The 24,211-nt window shown below is 44.5% G+C and overlaps 2 protein-coding genes across 3 annotated transcripts; one reads left to right on the top strand and one right to left on the bottom strand.

The window, feature by feature from the left end:
* Positions 1-3,883: 3,883 nt before the first annotated feature.
* On the top strand, positions 3,884-8,541 carry zgc:171971 (uncharacterized protein LOC569690 homolog). Of its 2 annotated transcripts, none has more exons than XM_038304546.1 (8): positions 3,884-4,279; positions 6,610-6,656; positions 6,727-6,881; positions 6,947-7,068; positions 7,205-7,303; positions 7,665-7,847; positions 7,987-8,118; positions 8,308-8,541. In XM_038304546.1, exons 1-8 carry the CDS (start codon positions 4,127-4,129, stop codon positions 8,437-8,439), a joined length of 1,023 nt encoding a protein of 340 aa, XP_038160474.1. In that variant the 5' UTR covers positions 3,884-4,126; the 3' UTR covers positions 8,440-8,541. The 2 variants fall into 2 exon arrangements, with proteins under 2 accessions (XP_038160474.1, XP_038160473.1); XM_038304545.1 differs by having other exon boundaries at positions 3,885-4,279; positions 7,205-7,301; positions 7,651-7,847.
* A 1,102-nt stretch (positions 8,542-9,643) lies between these two features.
* On the bottom strand, positions 9,644-20,491 carry tfam (transcription factor A, mitochondrial). Its single transcript, XM_038304547.1, has 7 exons — positions 20,247-20,491; positions 18,639-18,766; positions 13,346-13,416; positions 13,120-13,269; positions 10,834-10,929; positions 10,114-10,170; positions 9,644-10,033 (listed from the first exon to the last, which is right to left on the bottom strand). The coding sequence occupies exons 1-7, from the start codon at positions 20,327-20,329 to the stop codon at positions 9,779-9,781; spliced, it is 840 nt and encodes a 279-aa protein (XP_038160475.1). The 5' UTR covers positions 20,330-20,491; the 3' UTR covers positions 9,644-9,778.
* Between the last annotated feature and the right edge of the window lie 3,720 nt (positions 20,492-24,211).

Raw genomic sequence — 24,211 nt, 5'->3', positions numbered from 1 at the left:
CACAGACCTGCTGGTTAGGGTTTGGAACTCACAACCTTCTGTGTTCAGGTTTGTTCAGCCAATAATAAATCTAACCTTTGTTTGCAGAAAACTGCAGCAGATCTTCTCTGCTGTGGCCCTGGATGAGGGCCCCATAAGGGTATAATGGCTAGAAAATCTGAACCCTGTGAATGAAAGAGACCTGATCCAAACTTTCACCTGTTTTCAGACACATTGTCTGTTGAGTTTCAGAGCTCAGGAGTTTATCATCAGACAATGCGTTCATTTAGGGTGGAGTCACATGGGCATAGCTGTTTTTAGAAACATGCTGGCAGACCATTATGCAAACAGGCTGCAAGTCTAGAAACTTTGTTTGCTTGATGAGGTCAGACAGGAGGTGAAGGAAGGAGACATCAGTGGCTGGTTTCCATCAGGAACAGGAGAGATTCAGGATTTGAATCCCAAATGTTGCAGGAGGAGAAAAAACAGTCAGTCAATCAGTAAATCATTCTAGGAAACAATCAAATCAGAAAATATAACCCTGAAACGACACATTAAAATAATTCCAGAAACCAGGAAAGGAACTTCTCATCTGAAACTGTGATAAAATCAAATGAATTATTTTATTTCTTCTGTTGTCAAAGTTTCATTTCAGCCCATAAAGTCTGTGGAGTAAAAGTTTTGGACCATTTTTATTTGCAACATTCTAATTCTAATTTGGTAGAATTTCGTTTTTTGCTTTGCACATAATCTCTATTTTAATATAATCCAAGTCATTGAATTTTAGTCATTTAAGGAAGAAACTAATAAATTGGTCAGAAAAAGAAACTATGAATTTCAAATGCACCTTTTTTAATGTAATTTGGTCAAAGGCGGGGTCGTTACAGGTGGAGCTCCTCTTGGTCCAATCAGGAGGAGCGGATCCCTTCATGCAGATGCCAGATTGTTCCTCCTCATTCAGTTCAAACCAGGATGTGGTTCTCAGAGTTCCCGCCTCGCTGTTCCTGGACTCCTGAGTGTTGATGACCTAAAAAAAATCCTTCCAACGCGATGCTTTGTTCATTATTCAGCAGAACAGATGCTATGGCAGCCCCAAAACATCAGAATAACAGTAATGAGTGCAATATTGTCAAAATAAAGTTTTTTGTTTTACTCATTCAATACTTTTAGATTATTAAAATGGTTCCTACCAAAAATAATAAAAGTTGATGTCATGAACTGATTGTTGAAAAGAAGATATTCATTATTTATCTCCTGGAAAACTTGAATTCTAAATGATAAATTTTTCTGGGACTCATTTGATCCTTTAGAGTTCATTCAGTCTTTTTCTATCATTGCTGATCAAACATCTACATCTCAAATTTCTACTAGATGAATATTTGGGTGGTAGTTATTTTTATTTAAAAAAATAGGACTTTATTCACTGTCTCTGGTTTAAGGCGGGTTCTTTGTCGGCTAATTTAGGTACTTTAAACAATAAATTATTAAATTAATATTTAATTCAGAAAGATAAATAGAGAAGAGACCTCACAGCATTCAATGCAGGTCCAGCAGATTCTGCAGCAGTTTCTTCCACGCCGCCATCAGACTGATGAACTGTTGAGAAAACTCTAAATCACAGACTCTGCATCACACTGATGACACCAAACCAAACACACTGCAGATTTGCTCCATATACAGGTGCTGGTCATAAAATTAGAATATCATGAAAAAGTAGATTGATTTCAGTAATTCCATTTAAAAAGTGAAACTTGTATATTATATTCATACATTACATACAAACTCATATATTTCAGATGTTTATTTTGTTTAATTTTGATGATTACAAATGACAACAAATGAAAATCTCAAATTCATCATATCAGAAAATTAGAATATTGTGAAAAGGTTCAAAATTGATGGCCCCTGGTGCCACACTCTAATCAGCTAATTAACTCAAACCACCTGCAAAAGCCTTTAAATGGTCTTTCAGTCTAGTTCTATAGGCTACACAATCATGGGGAACACTGCTGACTTGACAGTTGTCCAAAAGACGACCATCGACACCTTGCACAAGGAGGGCAAGACACAAAAGGTCATCGCTAAAGAGGCTGGCTGTTCACAGAGCTCAGTGTCCAAGCACATTAATAGAGAGGCGAAGGGAAGGAAAAGATGTGGTCGAAAAAAGTGTACAAGCAAGAGAGATAACCGCACCCTGGAGAGGATTGTGAAACAAAACCCATTCAAAAATGTGGGGGAGATTCACAAAGAGTGGACTGCAGCTGGAGTGAGTGCTTCAAGAACCACCACACACAGACGTATGAAAGACATGGGTTTCTGCTGTCGCATTCCTTGTGTCAAGCCACTCTTGAACCACAGACAGCGTCAGAAGCGTCTTGCCTGGGCTAAAGAGAAACAGGACTGGACTGCTGGTGAGTGGTCCAAAGTCATGTTCTCTGATGAAAGTAAATTTTGCATTTCCTTTGGAAATCAAGGTCCCAGAGTCTGGAGGAAAAGAAGAGAGGCACTTCATCCACGTTGCTTGAAGTCCAGTGTAAAGTTTCCACAGTCAGTGATGGTTTGGGGTGCCATGTCATCTGCTGGTGTTGGTCCATTGTGTTTTCTGAGGTCCAGGGTCAACGCAGCCACATACCAGGAAGTTTTAGAGCACTTCATGCTTCCTGCAGCTGACCAACTTTTTGGAGATGCAGATTTCATTTTCCAACAGGACTTGGCACCTGCACACAGTGCCAAAGCTACCAGTACCTGGTTGAAGGACCATGGTATCCCTGTTCTTAATTGGCCAGCAAACTCTCCTGACCTTAACCCCATAGAAAATGTATGGGGTATTGTGAAGAAGAAGATGCAATACACCAGACCCAACAATTCAGAAGAGCTAAAAGCCACTATTAGAGCAACCTGGGCTATCATAACACCTGAGCAGTGCCACAGACTGATCGACTCCATGCCACGCCGCATTGCTGCAGTAATACAGGCCAAAGGAGGCCCAACTAAATACTGAGTGCTGTACATGCTCATACTTTTCATGTTCATACTTTTCAGTTGGCCAACATTTCTATAAATCCTTTGTTTTTATTGGTCTTCAGTAATATTCTAATTTTCTGATATGATGAATTTGAGATTTTCATTTGTTGTCATTTGTAATCATCAAAATTAAACAAAATAAACATCTGAAATATATGAGTTTGTATGTAATGTATGAATATAATACACAAGTTTCACTTTTTAAATGGAATTACTGAAATCAATCTACTTTTTCATGATATTCTAATTTTATGACCAGCACCTGTATATTAATGCTCTGAACTTCCAGATCAATGTGTTTTTTTTTCTCCCACACTGTTTACATTTGATCACTGCTGCACTTTATGGAATGGAAATGTTCATTTGCTGTCTGGAAAGCTGTGCTAAACAAAATGTAGTTTTGTACACACTCTGTGTACAAAGTGAAAATAAAAGTAGTCTAAGTTAGCCTTCATTGAAGTGTGTTGTCTCTGACAGCAGCTTGGTCTGACCAAAGATGGCTGCTCTGTCCGCAGACCTCTCACGCGATGATGCGGGGTCTATCCAACATCTGTCTCAAACATTGAAACATTCAGGCATCCATGATGTTCCTATTAACTCTCTGGTGTGATGATGATGATGTGTGTGAAGACTCTTCATCTCACCCTGTCCTCTTTCTCTTCAGCTGTTGCTCCGATCATCTCCACATCTTCTGCTCTCTAACGGGTCATCAGCTGTACGGCAGAAGATTTAAGCTTTTAGATAAATATCTAAATTCAGTTCAATTTGAAACTTTCCTTTTTTAATTTTATTTGATCAGCAGCTTTCAGGGTTTCCATATTCTGCACCAGGATGCTAAACCAACCTCTACCACCACGTGGCGCCTGCTCACAACAAGGCTGCTGCTTTTCCCGCCAAGAAGAAGACTGAGGATGAGGAGCTGGTGAGGAAGAAGCTGCGGTTTGATGATGGAAACTAAATGATTCAGATCTTTTTGTTTCTGCTGCTTTCGAAAAGCAGAGATTATTTTTCTTCCAGTGATAAAAAGGACCGAGTCCGAACCACAGACAGTTTCCGGTTCTGAAGCAGGTTTTCAAAGATGGCAGAAAAGAAAGCAGCTTTGAGCCGCAGATTGTAGGAAATAATGAGCGAGTCTGAGAGGCCAGCCGGGCCGGAGCGGAGCGGAGCCCCGGAGCACAGCCGGACCTGGAGCCTGGGCTCCGGCGGTCCGAGGGGGAGGCTGCCCTCCCTCAGAACCAGAGACCTGACGCTAGGGGGCGCACCAAGGAAGGCCAAGGTGAGGACTGAGTGAGAAGAAGGAGCGTCTAATCTAGACTGCGGTGAAGTTAGTTTGACGTTGGACAGACTTTCGCTCCGGTTAAACCGCTCCTTCCTCAGGGAAAACCTCCCCTTTGCTCCGGGTACACTGCGACCGAAAGAACACTTCAAGTGCACCCTTATTATAGACTTTACAGTAAAAACACACTACATTGTGTACAGACTTCCTGTTTTCAAAATAAAAATGAAGGCCTAGATTTTGAAGCCAAGAAGCTAACTAAATATTGATATTTATCATATTTACAAAAAATTATACATATTTAGAGATTTCATATTAGAACTAAATGGTGCATCTTGTTAAACCAGCCTAGTACCATGAATTCTGATAGATTTTGTGTCAGTCCATCAAAAAACCTATTTAGCTAAACTGTTAATATCTACACAAATATATATATAAAAAATTAAATGTATAAAAAAATATTAGAAACTATTAAGAGACTTGAAATGTAAAAATAAAAAAGGCATTACTCCTGAAGCCAGTGGAGAACTATGATCCAACACTAATTTTGAGTCTATTCATCACATAACCTGGAAGCTATTGAGCAAAAATCCTAATATTCTATATAAAAATTTAATTTAAAAAAAAGCAGTTAAAAAATATATTTCTGTAGAACCAGTTTCTCTTTTATTTATTTACATAACAGACATTTCCAGTTTTTCTCACGGGTGTCTTCGATGTCCTTGCTCCTCATTGACAGACATGAAGTGTGGAACCACCTGTCGCATTTCTCACATTATATGTTTATTGAAAAAACAGTACATATTTCATATATTTTAATGTTTGTATATATCAATATTTGACATTGAAACATATTTTCATGGCTGTAATCTATCACAACATTAAAGGGGTGATGGAATGCAGAGTTTCCATTGTCATAGATGAATAACGATAGTTTAGTGGGTGAAATGGACGTAGAGAGAAGTTCAAACCCATCAACACCTCCTTTCTCTGCAAATCTCACTATTCTAAACTTCCATCATAAAACAGTGAATCCAAACGAAGCACCGAGTTGACGTAAACTCTGGGCTGTTGCCTTATTTGGTTCTGGCCTGGACTTTTGTCACACCCCAGCCCACTGGTTCACGGCCCAAGAACATGAATAGAGGTAGATGGAAGACAGCAGTTTAGCCCACAGTTGGGTTTATTTCTACAAGAATTACAAAGCAGGAAGTTTCTCTATTGAAAATTAACCAGAACCACAGGAGGAAACACAGCGTTTCAGGCTGACTGGAGAAAAGGGAACATTTTCAGAGTCTTCCCAAGGATCCGAGGACTCGACAGGCATGGATTATTTCAGTCTATCAGAAGATCCCTGCAAAGTTTGATGCTCAGCTGTTCATTTGCTTGAAGCATTTTATTAAAGACAGCTTTCACAATCTTGGACAGTTCAAAGCAGGATCTGCTAAACTTCTTTTACTGAAACGAGGGGCTGTTCCCACCGTAAGGCCATCACAACCGCAAGCTGGAAGGATGATTCTGTCACTAAGCTGTTGATAGCAATGCTAGCATAAATATGGTGACCAGATTTGAGTTTCTGAAAAGGACACTTTTTGGGCCGCTGACTGGACCGATCCTCCCAGGACCCGGTCTACCTGGACCAGATCCTCCCAGGACCCGGTCTACCTGGACCAGATCATTCCAGTTCTGTGTAAATAAGGAGACCAGAAGACTTGTGGCTGTGGATTCAAACATGTCAAGCCTTCGGCTCTGTTGCTTAGCAAACATATCAGTTATCACACAAAGCAGGAAAGAATGAATACCAAACTTTTCACTGCTGTTTCTATTTATTTTTTTTATTGTAAAGTGAAGAAAGACTACACTCATAAGTATACAGTGTATTAAAACTATTTAATAACTTTTTTTTTTGAAGGGTATGGCGACCTGACCTTAAATCGTATTTTTTGTAAATGACTAAAGAGATACATGCCTTTCGAGGGATTTAAAGTGTTTTCTTTTTAATACAAAACTGAAGGGCTAAACTAAAGGGATGCAGCAGGATCCTCTCCTGAAGTTAGGAAGGTTTGCAGGATGTGATGCAGGGCGATGAAAGCAGGAAAGACCAATCAGCTGGTTTTCCTTCCATAAATACTTTAATCTGACTGGATGATCTGGTTGGACTGGATCTATGGAGTGACCTGAGATGACAGGATGTAGGAAACCCAAATTGCTGATGGAGGAATAAAATCTATTAAAATCAACACTTTTTTAAAATGACTTTGATTTCTAAACCCTTCTGATGCTGAAGCCGTTTGGTCTGCAGGTTCTCACCTTGGTTCTGTTCTCTGTAGAAAACCTGGGAGCCCAACGTCCACGCCGTGAGGAGGAGCAGAGAGGAGTGAGTGATCTGCAGCACGTAAAACCTCCACGGCTCTGAAGGCCGCCTCTGATCAAGCTGCCCTCCACAGGTTGCGAGCCCAATTCCCAGCGGCTCCTAAGAAGGAGAAGACTGAAAGAAGCTGGAAGAGAAGAGAGAGCCGAGGAGGGAGGAGAAGCCGACCTCAGACCATCCAGTCCCACTCCATCTTTGAACACCATCCTGCCTCCTCCAGCTTCAAAACAGGTCCGTCTCCGTCTCTCTGTCCCCGAGGACCACAGCCAGAGCTCATGGCGCCGTTCTCCCCTCAGGCCGATCCGGTACCAGAAGTTTCCAGAACTCCTCCTCATCTCCTGGCCGGCTGGTGAAGAAGGAAGGAGAAGCTTCATGGGAGGATGAAGGTCGTCTTCTCAGCAGGCTGCAGCGAGATGATGTGAGAGCTTCCCAGATGTTCCCTCAGACATCAGATCCCTGCAGGATGGACGCTCTGGGCTGAACCAGAACATCCTTCTGCTTCAGTCAGAACCGGTCCAAGCGGACCTCTAACAGGATGTTTGCTTCCTCTCCAGTTCCTGGTAGATCCAGAGCTGAGGAACGATTCCAGCCTGCAGCCCGTCAGCCTGCCTCAGTACCGACCCAGCAGCATCTCCATGTCCACCGCCTCAGGTGAGAGACGTGTCCCCGTGTAGTCCTGCAGGTTTTAGACGTCTAGAACCTGCAGGACGGCGGTGGACGACCAGGACGGTCCAATCAGTCGTCCTCATGCCGCCTACAGAAGCGGAGCCATTGGGTTCAGATTGTCTAAAACCTTAATTTTTTGGTGTGTTTGTTCAAACTTCTACTGATCTTCTGATCAGAGACTCAGCAGCGGATTGGATGAAGGAACCCAGCTGGTTCTGCTCAGCGGCTCTTTGACGCGTTGAAGGATCTGGAACCAGGATGAAAAGCAGAACCGAGCCTAAAGGTTCTGCTCTGATAGCTGCTGCTTAGCCTGATGTCCTGGTTGACTTTGCAGGTCCAGAACCGGCGCCGTCTCGAGGAGCAGAGCTCCGGACCGCGCCGTCCGAACCTCCTGAGCAGCCGTCTCTGGTGAAGAAGCTGCAGGACCTCAGTGTGGCTGAAGGAGAGCAGATATTCTTCATGCAGTTCCCAGACGGCCTCCCTGCTGCAGAGGAAGCAGCTCATGGAGGAAGATCAGAGAAGGAAGGGAAGGTGAGGAACCACACCTGCTGCTAGCTGCTCCACAGCTGGAGCAGCTTCTCACCCAGAACCATCCAACCCCAACCTGTCCCCAGAGGTCACCTTCATCCCTGGTCTTCCTGCTGATCATCTTCCTCCTCTTCCTCTGCAGCTCCTTCAGCTCCATCAGCTCCCTGAAGGATTTCTGGGGAAACTGCAGATCAGGAAATCTGGGAAGGTTGAGCTGAAACTCGGAGATGTTCTCCTGGACGTGTCAGAGGGAGCAGCTTTCTCCTTCCTGCAGGTAACAGCTTCAGTCTAGATCTAGTCTTTCTAGGTTGATCAAACGTTTCCATGACAACCGTTTTACAGCTGTAGTAACTGAGATTTTGTTTCTGACCTTCTGTCAGAAGCTGGTATAAACCGGTTCCAGCCCTGTCCTCCAGTGGCGGCGCTCCAACCTCTGACTGGGATTCTGCTTCCTGTTTTTCAGCAACTGGTGTCGGTCCGTCTGACTGCTGGGAGGACTGGGAACCTGGTGGTGCTGGGAAACGTCCAACACAAGCTGGTTCTCTCTCCTGACTTCCAGTCCTTACTGGATCAGGCAGCAGCAGCTCAGCCGTGAGGCCCGGTGGAGCCAGGACTGTTCTGGACCAGCAATCCCTCTGAGGACCATGTTTTATACCTTTAACTTATTCAATAAATGGATTTCATTATTCTGATCCACCTCACTGGTACCGGGTTTCATCTTCAGAACTGCCTTTAATTCTCTGTGGTAGAAAAGCTGATTTGGACTAATTCTGATAATCAACCAGCTGGTTCTGTCCAGTGGGTCAAACAGACCCGGTTCCTAATATTGCAGAACCTTTAGGCTGCGTTCGCATCGAAGGCGTCAAAGCGTCTGATTCACATCCAGAGTCTATGGGGGACGGCGGAGCGTCAACCAATCAGAAAAGCTGCTCCAGGAGTTTATTAGGGAGACAGACTCTACCTGCAAGCTGCCATGAAGAATAAATAATTATAATAAAGGTTAAATAAAGCAGGTAGGATGGATTGTTCTGTAGAAGGAATCAGAGAGCAGCTCTGATCATTATTGCTGCACTAAAACATTTTTATGAACTATGGAGAAACAGTTTCTAAATCCCCAAATTAACTAGAAATTTTAAAATATTGGATTGTTTATTCTGGTTCTTCCAGTTTTTCCCACAAACCTTAAAAACTTTTTCTATTCACATCCAGCAGGAAATCCCCCCCAGGCTGGCTGAAATCAGTGGGGATTTCCAGCGCTGCCTCCTGGCACTATGTTGGAGCTCCCAACAAGAACTGCAGATTATAGAGGGATTATAATCCTGATGATCAGAGGATGTTTGGAGGAGAACTTTCTCGCTTAAAAACCTTTTCAAACTATTTTTCCAGCTCATAAAGTAAATAAAGCTGAGCTGCTCTCTAGCTGGAAGCTACAGAACGAGCAGATAAACAACCAGAGCGCCGAGCGTCCGGACACCTGAAGCTTCCAGAGCATCGTTGGAACCAGAGTCCAGACTTCTGAGTTTGAGCATTTTTGAAGTCTCTGGTGTGAACGCAGCATTAGTCTAGATCTGCAGCACATAGAAAGTAATCTAATTCATTAGAGTTCTGAGTCTAGAGGTTTGAATGAAGCCAGAGAATGAGAACCAATCAGAATCTGTGATACGTGGTAACCAGGGTTACCTCCAACCCAACATGGACGCCCCAGAACCCCCATCCTGAGGCTCCGCCCATCCTGAGGCTCCACCCATGAAACCACCCAACTACAGAGCAGCTGCTTTCAGAAGAAAAATCCAGTCAGGTTCTGGAAAACAGACCTAAAGACGGTTTATTTTAGAAACAGCGCTGTACAAAAAGAAGAAGAGAGTGGCGTCCAGGGGAGCAGAACCAGCCACTGGGTCCAGAGTTCTGCTCCTCCTGGATGGACCCACCTCTGATCACTTCTTAGAAGGTCCCTTTTTCACAGTTTTTGCAGACTTGGTCTTAGTAGCAGCTTTAGACCTCCGTGATGGAGAGGTCTTCTTTACCACTTGGGTCTTCTTGGTGTCCTTCACTGCAGGAACTTTTTTCTTCCTGGGCCGGGTCTGCTCCCGGATCAGATCTTCTCGTCCAATGTCTGCCATGTGATCTTCCCAGGACTTGATCTCGTTCTTGTAACGGATCTTGTCATCTTCAGCCAGCTGGATGTAGACCTGAGATGTAGAGAGCTGATCAGAACATCTAGCTACCCTTCACTGGGCCACAGAGACATGAAGATCCTTCAGAACCAAACCTGTTTCTGGTGACTGAACAAGTTCCTCCAGTCCTCCAGCAGAGACTTCATTTTGGCCTGAAACAAACAGCAGAGGTTCATCTGGGTTCTTGTGTTTGGAAAACATCTACAGAAGGTTCCTGGTCTGGGTCAGAACCGGTCCTGTCAACAATTAAACTGGTTCTCTAAGTGGGGAAGCACTGCTACTGCTGGGGGGCTACTGGAACCTAAAGGACCCATTTGGAGAAGAGATCTCCACCTCCAGACCTCTGGGTCCAGGCCCGGTCCTCGGGGTCCGCGGTCCTGGATGTTCTAAATGTGTCGCATGTGAATCAAATTTAATTTCCTCCTAAGAAGCTGTTCATCACCCATTTCTTTTAGTCTGGTGTGTGGAGGCAGGAGAACATCTAGAACATGCTGGGACCCTGAAGACCAGGAAGGAGGAACTCTGCTCCACAAAAGGTTCCTTCAGTTTCTAACGAGCTGATGGTGACGAACAGTTCTTAACATTTTCTGGATCAGAGAATAGGCAGTCAGAACCTCGGAACATCCGATGAGGTCAGAACCTGGGAATGCCAGATGTTCCATCATGAACCTTATTTCTTCGGTTCTGTTCAGGCTAGGCTAGCTCAGCTTTTCTTTGATCCCTGCAGGGTTCCTGGGCGGCCTGGGCCCAGGAACCCTGCAGGATCCAGCTCAGTTCTTTCTGGTACTGATACACATGTGGAAGGTTCTGCCCACCTGGGTGCTGGTTCCTCTGGCCTCCTGGAAGTGCTCAGACATGAAGATGTTGAATGGAGATCTGGGCCGTTTGGGTTTCCCAAGGACCGTCAGTTCCTGAAACAGACACATTGACACGTTGGTTCTGGTTCTGGCAGGAGACAATCAGACCCGACCGATACCGACAGAGGTTCTCTCCTCAGGGAGCTAAATGTGGACAGATCCACCCAGACGGCTACATGATGCTGCTGATCCTGTGGAACACAGGAAGGTTCCTGATCCAGACCAAACTGCTGCCAGAGGGGACGGACACCAACTGGTGAAAGGCGCTGCTCCTCCTGGTTCTGATCAGCTGCCAGCAGATCAAAGGTTTCAGAAGCAAACTCTGGTTCAGCTCAGTGTTCCACTGTATGGCCGTTTACTGATACGTTATTTAAAACATTCCCGTGTTCAGAGGATCGCGGCTACAAGCGGAGCTCTGAGGCTAACCGCTCCAGGGTCAGGGCTAGCATCAGCTCGTGTGCGGCACTCGGGGCTAGCGTCGGCTCGTGTGCGGCACTCGGGGCTAGCGTCGGCCCGTCTGCGGCACTCGGGGCTAGCGTCGGCCCGTCTGCGGCACTCGGGGCTAGCGTCGGCCCGTCTGCGGCACTCGGGGCTAGCGTCGGCCCGTCTGCGGCACTCGGGGCTAGCGTCGGCCCGTCTGCGGCACTCGGGGCTAGCGTCGGCCCGTCTGCGGCACTCGGGGCTAGCGTCGGCCCGTCTGCGGCACTCGGGGCTAGCGTCGGCCCGTCTGCGGCACTCGGGGCTAGCGTCGGCCCGTCTGCGGCACTCGGGGCTAGCGTCGGCCCGTCTGCGGCACTCGGGGCTAGCGTCGGCCCGTCTGCGGCACTCGGGGCTAGCGTCGGCCCGTCTGCGGCACTCGGGGCTAGCGTCGGCCCGTCTGCGGCACTCGGGGCTAGCGTCGGCCCGTCTGCGGCACTCGGGGCTAGCGTCGGCCCGTCTGCGGCACTCGGGGCTAGCGTCGGCCCGTCTGCGGCACTCGGGGCTAGCGTCGGCCCGTCTGCGGCACTCGGGGCTAGCGTCGGCCCGTCTGCGGCACTCGGGGCTAGCGTCGGCCCGTCTGCGGCACTCGGGGCTAGCGTCGGCCCGTCTGCGGCACTCGGGGCTAGCGTAGGCCCGTCTGCGGCACTCGGGGCTAGCGTCGGCCCGTCTGCGGCACTCGGGGCTAGCGTCGGCCCGTCTGCGGCACTCGGGGCTAGCGTCGGCCCGTCTGCGGCACTCGGGGCTAGCGTCGGCCCGTCTGCGGCACTCGGGGCTAGCGTCGGCCCGTCTGCGGCACTCGGGGCTAGCGTCGGCCCGTCTGCGGCACTCGGGGCTAGCGTCGGCCCGTCTGCGGCACTCGGGGCTAGCGTCGGCCCGTCTGCGGCACTCGGGGCTAGCGTCGGCCCGTCTGCGGCACTCGGGGCTAGCGTCGGCCCGTCTGCGGCACTCGGGGCTAGCGTCGGCCCGTCTGCGGCACTCGGGGCTAGCGTCGGCCCGTCTGCGGCACTCGGGGCTAGCGTCGGCCCGTCTGCGGCACCCGGGGCTAGCGTCGGCCCGTCTGCGGCACCCGGGGCTAGCGTCGGCCCGTCTGCGGCACCCGGGGCTAGCGTCGGCCCGTCTGCGGCACCCGGGGCTAGCGTCGGCTCGTCTGCGGCACTCGGGGCTAGCGTCAGCTCGTCTGCGGCACTCGGGGCTAGCGTCAGCTCGTGTGCGGCACTCGGGGCTAGCGTCAGCCCGTCTACGGCACTCGGGGCTAGCGTCAGCTCGTCTGCGGCAATCGGGGCTGGCGTCAGCTCGTGTGCTGCACTCGGGGCTGGCGTCAGCTCGTCTGCGGCAATCGTGGCTAGCGTCAGCTCGTCTGCGGCAATCGGGGCTGGCGTCAGCTCGTCTGCGGCAATCGGGGCTGGCGTCAGCTCGTGTGCTGCACTCGGGGCTAGCGTCAGCTCGTCTGCGGCAATCGGGGCTGGCGTCAGCTCGTGTGCTGCACTCGGGGCTAGCGTCAGCTCGTCTGCTGCACTCGGGGCTAGCGTCAGCTCGTCTGCGGCAATCGGGGCTGGCGTCAGCTCGTCTGCGGCACTCGGGGCTAGCGTTAGCTCGTCTGCGGCATTCAGGGGCTAATGTTAGCTCGTCTGCAGCAGCCTAAGAGCTCCTGCAGGGAAGGTCAGGGTGTCTCCAGGCTTCGCCAGGACTGGCTAGGACTGTTTTTTCTAGACTGGGGAGGAACCACAAAGACTAGCGCAGACGAAGGGAGCAGCTTCCTCCTACCCTCTTCTTCCGAATGGCCTTCCTCTTGGCCATCCTCTGCCTCCTTTCCATAGCTTGCTGCTGGAGCTGGGCCGGGGTCAGCTGGGCCTGGTACTTCTGGAAGTCCACCTTGAATTGCTTCATGGCCTGGACAGAGGCCTCCTGGAAAGGCTAAGCAGGACAAGAGAATTTATCTAAGATGGCAGCAGTAGAACACTGCTCCAGAAGATCTCCACCAAAATGGTACCTTCTTCTCCTCTGGGCTTAGCGTCCTCCACTGCTGGGCAATCTTCCTGATGATGTCCACCAGCTTGGTCTCTGGAAACAAAGGGATATCAGACGGTCAGCAGGTCCCTCAGGTCAGAACCAAAACAGGTTCTGCTCACCACCATCAGACCAGGAGAACCTCAGGAGACCGATGGTTCCTGCATCATCACTGAGGAACTCAGACCAAGTTCACACCAAACCTTGAAGATCAGGGGTTCTGACGTTGAAGATTCAGGTTAAAGTTGGACCTGCAGACCAGTAACCTTCTGATTCAACTGAGATGAAGACTGGAAACATTTCCAATGTTCTCTGGATCAAACGTCTGATCCAAGTAGGGATGGGGATCGAAACCCGGTTCCATCAAGGACCCGGTTCCACTTTTTTCAAAACCCGAAAATCAATAACGTTTGGGCTTATCGATACCACTATCGAGTCTGGTCGTTTTTTTTTTTTTTCTCCCGGAGGTCCTGTAACATAATTGTGTGTCCCTCGAGTCGCATCACAGCATTTAAATCTAATCAATCCCAATCACTGCAGCATGTCCACCAATGCTTTGGAATGAAATTGTAAGCAAACAGATATTAAAAGTAAAACAAGTGAAGTCTGGCACTTAACTTTGCTCGCGACTCGAGGATGGCTGAACGGAAAAGACTCCTCCTCCTCCTGCTGCTGCCGCCGCACCACGTCTTAATCATCCACTCAGAGTACCACTGGTTAGCGCGCACACAGACTTTGTAGCTTGTCCGTTCAGTTAAAAATAGTAATTGTGAAATCCGTCTTGTAATCGGAAGCATACAAGCTAGTTAGCTTGAAAAGTAAATAAAGTTTCAGACGTGCTGCGTGATGATGTGTTCAGATTGGCTCAGTAAAACGACAATTAGGTTATCATGATGCGTTCAAGTCTAACGTAAAGAAAACGGGAAATTTTGTTTTTGGTGAGAAACATGAGTAATACATGTATAAGAGAGAAACATGAGTAATACATGCTCTATATATAATTAAACTACTGATGCCAACATTAATTAAAAATTACATTTAATTTAAAATACAATTATTTATTTGTTAAATATTTTCCTAATGACTAAAAACATGATGAAAAGTGACAGTAGACAATACATTAACCAACAATTGTGAAAATATATTCTAGTTAGTTTTATGTCATTTCCAAGTGGCCTATTACATTAGCCATGTTTATTGAAGGCTAGAAACGTTTTTGTTATGCTCACTTGTTAAGCAATAGAAGCAATACCAGTTCTGTTAAAAAAATTTTGTTGCATCGTCTTTCCATCAAATAACAGAAAAGTATCGATAGTGGTATCGATAAAGACTTGGATCGATAAGGAGTATCGATAAAGGTATCGATATCAATAAATATTAACGATCCCCATCCCTAGGTCCAAGGGTGTAACTTTGTAAGGAAAGTTGGTGGGGGACACTATAAGGCAGAGGTCACTGATTAGCGGACCGTGGTCTGGATCCACCTGCTGGCTAATCCGGACCCAACCTGATTTAAAACATTTAGAAATTACTGCATGTTGTCTGACGACAGTGGCTAACGTCACTTGCGCCGCTTCTCCTGTTACCCCGAAATCCCACATCCTCTGTCTCCGCCCCTTTCGTCTGACTTCTTCAGAGCTCGAGGAGAGCAGGAGCGATATTATCATTGAATTGGTTGGAGCAAAACATGCAGAAATGAACGCTTAATTTAATATGATATATAAAAAAAACATCAGCATCCAGCAGATGTGTGGTTTCTGATGGAGATGAGAAATCTGCTTCCTGGTCTGTTGAAGAACCAATAGTTTGCATCCAATCTTTTAAAAAAATGGTGTTAGTTTTTTTGAAATGTATAAGAATTATGCTCTAATTTTTAGTTACCGATCTGTTACTATATTTAAATTTGACAAATCAGATTTTCTCGCCATTCTTTCTCCTGTTTGGTGCGATTGCAATAGCAGATCTTGACCTGGCCGGACCCGGAGCGGAGCCTGCACATTTAGCGGATTCTAACTAAATTCTAAAGGGTTCCCTGGGTTCTAACTGGATTCTAAAGGGTTCCCTGAGTTCTAACTATATTCTAAAGGGTTTCCTGGGTTCTACCTGGATTCCGAAGGGTTCCCTGGGTTCTACCTGGATTCCGAAGGGTTCCCTGGGTTTTAACTGGATTCTAAAGGGTTCTGCTGGGTTCCAACTGGATTCTGAAGGGTTTCCTGGGTTCTAACTAGATTCTAAAGGGTTTACTGGGTTCTAACTGGATTCTAAAGGGTTCCCTGGGTTCTAACTGGATTCTAAAGGGTTCCCTGGGTTCTAACTGGATTCTAAAGGGTTCCCTGAGTTCTAACTATATTCTAAAGGGTTTCCTGGGTTCTACCTGGATTCCGAAGGGTCCCCTGGGTTTTAACTGGATTCTAAAGGGTTCTGCTGGGTTCCAACTGGATTCTGAAGGGTTTCCTGGGTTCTAACTAGATTCTAAAGGGTTTACTGGGTTCTAACTAGATTCTAAAGGGTTTCCTGGGTTCTAACTAGATTCTAAAGGGTTCCCTGGGTTCTAACTGGATTCCGAAGGGTTCCCTGGGTTTTAACTGGATTCTAAAGGGTTTCCTGGGTTCTAACTGGATTCTAAAGGGTTCCCTGAGTTCTAACTATATTCTAAAGGGTTTCCAGGGTTCTAACTAGATTCTAAAGGGTTCCCTGGGTTCTAACTGGATTCCGAAGGGTTCCCTGGATTCTAACTAGATTCTAAAGGGTTTCCTGGGTTCTAACTATATTCTAAAGGGTTCCCTGAGTTCTAACTATATTCTAAAGGGTTTCCTGGGTTCTACCTGGATTCCGAAGGGTTCCCTGGGTTTTAACTGGATTCTGAAGGGTTTCCTGGGTTCTAACTAGATTCTAAAGGGTTTACTGGGTACTAACTAGATTCTAAAGGGTTCCCTGGGTTCTAACTGGATTCTGAAGGGTTTCCTGGGTTCTAACTAGATTCTAAAGGGTTTACTGGGTTCTAACTGGATTCTAAAGGGTTCCCTGGGTTCTAACTGGATTCTAAAGGGTTCCCTGGGTTCTAACTGGATTCTAAAGGGTTCCCTGAGTTCTAACTATATTCTAAAGGGTTTCCTGGGTTCTACCTGGATTCCGAAGGGTCCCCTGGGTTTTAACTGGATTCTAAAGGGTTCTGCTGGGTTCCAACTGGATTCTGAAGGGTTTCCTGGGTTCTAACTAGATTCTAAAGGGTTTACTGGGTTCTAACTAGATTCTAAAGGGTTTCCTGGGTTCTAACTAGATTCTAAAGGGTTCCCTGGGTTCTAACTGGATTCCGAAGGGTTCCCTGGGTTTTAACTGGATTCTAAAGGGTTTCCTGGGTTCTAACTGGATTCTAAAGGGTTCCCTGAGTTCTAACTATATTCTAAAGGGTTTCCAGGGTTCTAACTAGATTCTAAAGGGTTCCCTGGGTTCTAACTGGATTCCGAAGGGTTCCCTGGATTCTAACTAGATTCTAAAGGGTTTCCTGGGTTCTAACTATATTCTAAAGGGTTCCCTGAGTTCTAACTATATTCTAAAGGGTTTCCTGGGTTCTACCTGGATTCCGAAGGGTTCCCTGGGTTTTAACTGGATTCTGAAGGGTTTCCTGGGTTCTAACTAGATTCTAAAGGGTTTACTGGGTACTAACTAGATTCTAAAGGGTTCCCTGGGTTCTAACTGGATTCTGAAGGGTTTCCTGGGTTCTAACTAGATTCTAAAGGGTTTCCTGGGTTCTAACTAGATTCTAAAGGGTTTCCTGGGTTCGAACTAGATTCTAAAGGGTTCCCTGGGTTCTAACTGGATTCCGAAGGGTTCCCTGGGTTTTAACTGGATTCTAAAGGGTTTCCTGGGTTCTAACTAGATTCTAAAGGGTTTCCTGGGTTCTAACTAGATTCTAAAGGGTTCCCTGGGTTCTAACTGGATTCCGAAGGGTTCCCTGGGTTTTAACTGGATTCTAAAGGGTTTCCTGGGTTCTAACTATATTCTAAAGGGTTTCCTGGGTTCTACCTGGATTCCGAAGGGTTCCCTGGGTTTTAACTGGATTCTGGAGGGTTTCCTGGGTTCTAACTAGATTCTAAAGGGTTTACTGGGTACTAACTAGATTCTAAAGGGTTCCCTGGGTTCTAACTGGATTCTGAAGGGTTTCCTGGGTTCTAACTAGATTCTAAAGGGTTTCCTGGGTTCTAACTAGATTCTAAAGGGTTTCCTGGGTTCTAACTAGATTCTAAAGGGTTCCCTGGGTTCTAACTGGATTCCGAAGGGTTCCCTGGGTTTTAACTGGATTCTAAAGGGTTTACTGGGTTCTAACTAGATTCTAAAGGGTTTCCTGGGTTCTAACTAGATTCTAAAGGGTTCCCTGGGTTCTAACTGGATTCCGAAGGGTTCCCTGGGTTTTAACTGGATTCTAAAGGGTTTCCTGGGTTCTAACTGGATTCTAAAGGGTTCCCTGAGTTCTAACTATATTCTAAAGGGTTTCCTGGGTTCTAACTAGATTCTAAAGGGTTCCCTGGGTTCTAACTGGATTCCGAAGGGTTCCCTGGATTCTAACTAGATTCTAAAGGGTTTCCTGGGTTCTAACTATATTCTAAAGGGTTCCCTGAGTTCTAACTATATTCTAAAGGGTTTCCTGGGTTCTACCTGGATTCCGAAGGGTTCCCTGGGTTTTAAATGGATTCTGAAGGGTTTCCTGGGTTCTAACTAGATTCTAAAGGGTTTACTGGGTACTAACTAGATTCTAAAGGGTTCCCTGGGTTCTAACTGGATTCTGAAGGGTTTCCTGGGTTCTAACTAGATTCTAAAGGGTTTCCTGGGTTCTAACTAGATTCTAAAGGGTTTCCTGGGTTCTAACTAGATTCTAAAGGGTTCCCTGGGTTCTAACTGGATTCCGAAGGGTTCCCTGGGTTTTAACTGGATTCTAAAGGGTTCTGCTGGGTTCTAACTGGATTCTGAAGGGTTACCTGGGTTCTAACTGGATTCTAAAGGGTTTCCTGGGTTCTAACTGGATTCTAAAGGGTTCCCTGGGTTCTAACTGGATTCTAAAGGGTTCCCTGGGTTCTAACTGGATTCTAAAGGGTTTCCTGGGTTCTAACTGGATTCTGAAGGGTTTCCTGGGTTCTAACTGGATTCTAAAGGGTTCCCTGGGTTCTAACTGGATTCTAAAGGGTTTCCTGGGTTCTAACTGGATTCTAAAGGGTTCCCTGGGTTCTAACTGGATTCTAAAGGGTTTCCTGGGTTCTAACTGGATTCTGAAGGGTTACCTGGGTTCTGACGAGTCACGATTGGCTTCTGCTGCAGAACGTATCTCATGTATCCATTTAGGGGTCTCTTTGGGGGGCCGCTGGTCTGGGACGTCAGGTACTTCACTGGGTCGAAGATGCTGGTGCATCTAAAAACAGAAAAGATGCAGATTTCTCACATAGCCCTGCTTCATCAGTATCCCTTCAGAATGTGGACCAGGTGAAGGAGAGAGACGGCAGAACCTGGAAGAACCCAGAGCTTTCCTCTGAGCTTCACTGATGGTAGCATTGAAACCATGGAGGGGCAAGAACCCGAACAGAAACACGCAGGGAAAACAGAACAATGAAGAGTCTACATAAAAACATTCTTTAAAGATTTTTTTCATGTATTTTACACAAATTACCTGTTATGCAGGTCCTGCAGAGACAAAGATTGTTTGTGGATTATTCCTCGGTTTGTGTGTGGATTATTCCTGGGTTTGTGTGTGGATTATTCCTGGGTTGTTTGTGGATTATTCCTAGGCTGTTTGTGGATTATTCCTAGGCTGTTTGTGGATTATTCCTGGGCTGTTTGTGGATTATTCCTGGGCTGTTTGTGGATTATTCCTAGGCTGTTTGTGGATTATTCCTAGGCTGTTTGTGGACTATTCCTGGGCTGTTTGTGGATTATTCCTGGGTTGTTTGTGGATTATTCCTGGGCTGTTTGTGGATTATTCCTGGGTTGTTTGTGGATTATTCCTGGGCTGTTTGTGGATTATTCCTGGGTTGTTTGTGGATTATTCCTGGGCTGTTTGTGGATTATTCCTAGGCTGTTCGTGGATTATTCCTGGGCTGTTTGTGGATTATTGCTGGGCTGTTTGTGGATTATTCCTGGGTTGTTTGTGGATTATTCCTGGGTTGTTTGTGGATTATTCCTGGGCTGTTTGTGGATTATTCCTGGGTTGTTTGTGGATTATTCCTGGGCTGTTTGTGGATTATTTCTGGGTTGTTTGTGGATTATTCCTGGGTTGTTTGTGGATTATTCCTAGGCTGTTTGTGGATTATTTCTAGGCTGTTTGTGGATTATTTCTGGGTTGTTTGTGGATTATTCCTAGGCTGTTTGTGGATTATTCCTAGGCTGTTTGTGGATTATTCCTAGGCTGTTTGTGGATTATTTCTGGGTTGTTTGTGGATTATTTCTGGGTTGTTTATGGATTATTTCTGGGTTGTTTGTGGATTATTTCTATGGATTATTTCACTCTAACCTAAATGTGGATCTGCTGATGAATAAATTAAATTCTTCTGACGTCATAAAGCTGCGAGTTCCCGTTGGTTGACTAGATAATTGGTTTTTTGACAAATGTGCGACACTTTTCCTCAGAATACGATAATTTTCTGTCTCTGGTCAGATAATCGCTGCACTGCTTCATTCTGCAGTGAAGGAGCTCAGAAATGAGCGGAATGGGTCCAAATGGACCGAACTTTATTTCCTTCACCGTGGAAATGACCCAGTCAGCTGGTTCCGTCCTCATATCGGACGGTTCTGTTCGCTGGGTTCCCCGCCCTCATCATCATCATCATCATCATCATCATCATCATCATCATCATCATCATCATCATCATCATCATCACCCAAACACAGTTAGCTACCTGACAGGCGTCCTCGCGCACACAGAGCTCAGTGACCTCCCCACGAAGACAGCGGCGGCTGTCAGAAAGCTGAAAGGCGCCATGTTGGATTCCCGCCTCCAGTCGGGATGGTGACCGGAAGCGATTAAGTTCTAAATAAACTTCTAGATTCCAGCTCCTCTCACGCCGCTGCAGCACAGTCTGCACCGACCTCCAACCTGCAGCATCAACGCGCCCACAGCGCCCCGCGATGCATTGTGGGTAATGGTCCTCTTTGAATTCTACGCATTAAAGAGTCATTACCGCCCCCTGGTGTCCAGGGGGACGAATCAGATCCGGCAGAAACACCACCTCCTCCCTCCTCCTGGTACTTTTTTATTTTTTATTGAAGAATCAAAGTATTACAAAGCATATCAAAAAAATTATACAAAGTTGTAAATTGAATATCTTAAGAAGCTAAGCAGAGTATGTATAATATAACAAATAGAATCATACAGAGAACCTATATACAATTAGAAAACAAAAGTAACACATTATAGAACAAAGTAATTAAATAATAAAAATCAACAACAAAAGGACTCTCACTTTAGATATTTAGAGATGGGGTACTTTTTTGAAATCGACACTTATGTATGAAAAATTTGGATTACAAAAAACACATTTTATTATATCAAAATTTTAAAGTGGTAAAGAAGTCTTTCGTAAGATCCAAGTTTGAAAAACCTTCCAAAAAATATTTATGATATTGCACTGAAAAAAAAGATGTTCTGCTGTTTCAATATCTGAAACACAAAATACACAAAAGTTGGTAGTTATGTTAAATTTTCTATGTAAAACATAATTACAGGGGTATATGTCATACATCATTTTGAAATGGATTTCCTTTACTTTCTGTGGAAGTGGAAATGAAAGAGACCTGGTTCTAATTTTCTTTAAAGAGGTATCATCATACTTTTTGAACAAATGTTTTCTTCTTAAGGTTGATGGAAAAACTATTTATGTCAAGGTGGTTCTTATAAATCTATTAGTACATTTTTTGTTAATAAAATCAAAACCGTTTATAGTTAAAGAGGATTCTTTTAGAGCAATTGTTGAATATGTTATTGTACCTTTAATTAGTAGCACCATAGCAGGGGGAATTGCCTTTACAACTTTATTAAATTTAGTTTCTGTACATGTTATTTTGTATTTTTTGATAAAAGCATCATATGATAAAAAGATTCCATCAACTTCCATGAGGTGTAGAATAGACCAGATACCTCTGTCCATCCAATCTTTGTAAAAGAATGATTTTTGTTTAATAGGATACATCTGTTGTTCCAAATCAGGACAGAATGAGGTGAAAAATTATGTTTAAAAATAAGTTTCCAATATTGCAGAGCCTGTTTATGGAAGTCTGATAGTTTTATCGGTAACTTGGAGATTTCAAAGTCACATCTCATCAGGAATGTCACTCCACCAAAAGCATTAAAAATCTTGCAGGGAAAATTATGCCAGAAACTTTCATAATTTTTTATGAAGCCATCTGAGTCTGATGGTACCATTCATTGGGTCAAAATCGATCATATTCAAACCTCCTTCTTCTAAAGACGTAACAACATCAGACCTCCTTATATAATGGCGTCTGTTTCGCCAAATTAAATTAAAGTTGATTTATTTTTTTAATCATTTTATCAGATACATGCAATGAGTAAGCTGGGTAAATGAGCCCAGATAAACTTTCCATTTTTGTCAATAAAATACGTCCAAAAATAGATCAATCTCTCTGGAGCCAACTGTTGAGAATGACTTTACCTTTCTCCATTTTAGTTTCTATATTTGATGCTTCACTTGATTTTTTTTATCCTTTGATATGTTGATACCTAAATATTTCGCCTCTTTTTTAATTGGGATATTACAAACAGTGTTTAAAGGGCGATCATGAAGAGTCATTATTTCACATTTTTTCATATTTAAATGTACACCAGAGGCTTTAGAAAATGTTGGTATTTCTCTCAGCACCTTTGAAATTTGACTGGTATTTTTTTTAAAACAAGGTTGTATCATCTTCTAGTTGAGTAATTACCAAGGAAATTCCCATCACTTTCAGCGGTTCAATATTTAGATTATTTTTTTTTTTAAATTGCTAAAAGTTCTGCCACAATAATAAATAGTAAAGGGGTCGCAGGACAACCTTGACGGATGCCTCTTTTTATATCGAAGCATTTGGTCGTTCCAGAAACACTGAGCTATTAATGTCCGTATAAAGCAGCTGAAGGATGTTTCTACATTTTTCCCCAAAGCCAAAATAATCCAAGGCCGTCACAGATCGTGACGATCGTGAGAAATAACTTGTGTTGTGAATAGGCGCTATAGAATCTGGTGGCGGGAACTCTTCCACCCATTCCCAACAGCAATGCAGCTCCTTCAGCCATGGTTATCTAAAATAAGGAACCATAGATGTTAACATGAGATGATTCTGTGTAAAGAGTAAATCTCATGTGAAGTTGATAGATAATAAAATATAAAACAATCATTTTATATTCATTAGATCCATCCTTTTTTCTTCCTGTCCATGCTTTGATCTATTCTATTCTTATCTACACACACACACACACACACACACACACACACACACACACACACACACACACACACACACACACACACACACACACACACACACACACACACACACACACACATATAAAAGTATATTTACAATTCTGCTTCTATTGTTTTCCCAGAACAGACACAATAAAGTACATTTCTCTATTGAAACCTGTTTAGTTAGTTTTGGTAAATAAAACCAGAGGGAACAGAAGAATCACCAAGCAGGGAGAGGAGGCTATACAGCAAAGGCAGGGAAAGCACAGCATAGCTCTGCTTTTGCATATCGTCCATCATTTCTTGGCCAAATCCCTCAGAATTCGCATGCAAGGTAAAAAGGAACAGCAACGGTTCGTTCTCACCTGGATCCAGGTGATCAGAGGGAGGATTTCTACTGATCCAATGCAATCTTCTATTAGACATAGCAGAGTGGAGATGACTTTAGGAAGGGAACGATTTCCCTTTAATGTGCCACAGCACCTTGCTGCTTCCATGGTGTCCTACAGCAGAGAATCCTAATAAAAAAAGAAATAAAAATTTGGAGAAGGTAGAAAACAGTGAAATAAGGCAAAAACCATAGCAGGTCTGGTCTCAGCTTCCCCTGCAAACCAAAAATATGGTTATCAGCACGACAACAATGAAGGATGTGAAAAAAAAAAAAAAATATATATATATATATATATACTATATACTCTCTCAATCTATCTATCTATCTATCTATCTATCTATCTATCTATCGATCGATCGATCGATCGATAGATAGATAGATAGATAGATAGATTGAGAGAGTATATATATATATATATATACTCTCTCAATCTATCTATCTATCTATCTATCTATCTATCGATCGATATATCTATAAACTGTAAGTTTATAAACAGTTGGTGAAAAGTTGCTGGAAATTAGTTTTTGGAACTTGGGATGTCTGTATATGTTTGTACCTGATGTTTCACAGGGACCCCCTGATTAAGGCTCATTTTTACCCATCAGGCCACCAGCTAAGCTAATGAGCTAAAATGCTCACAATTATTTTTTTTAAGAGAATGGCACTAATCCTGTTTTATGAATAACATACCTTTTTAAAGTAGAAATTTAAGTCATCATTTATTTTGAATACCAGAAGTTTCCACATGCTGTCGAGGTTCTTTTTAATCAAACAAACACAATTATAAGTAAAATAATCTATTCTGCTTTATTCTATCTCTATAGTTATGCTGCTATAGGCTTAGACTGCCGGAGGACATAGGGACCCCTTTTTCATCATTCTGCTTCATTCTCTCTCTATTCTCCCACTCTGCAAAATCTGTTAGTTCAATCTCTAACGTTCTGCTCTCTCTGCTTTTTCTCATAGTAGCTTCATCTGGTCTATTCCTTTATTATTGATTTATTACTGA

The sequence above is a fragment of the Cyprinodon tularosa genome, unplaced genomic scaffold (genome assembly GCF_016077235.1).
Source record: "Cyprinodon tularosa strain WSP-4 unplaced genomic scaffold, ASM1607723v1 ctg537, whole genome shotgun sequence".
Taxonomy (NCBI): Eukaryota; Metazoa; Chordata; class Actinopteri; order Cyprinodontiformes; family Cyprinodontidae; genus Cyprinodon; species Cyprinodon tularosa.
This window is presented reverse-complemented; position numbering and strand designations above follow the sequence as displayed.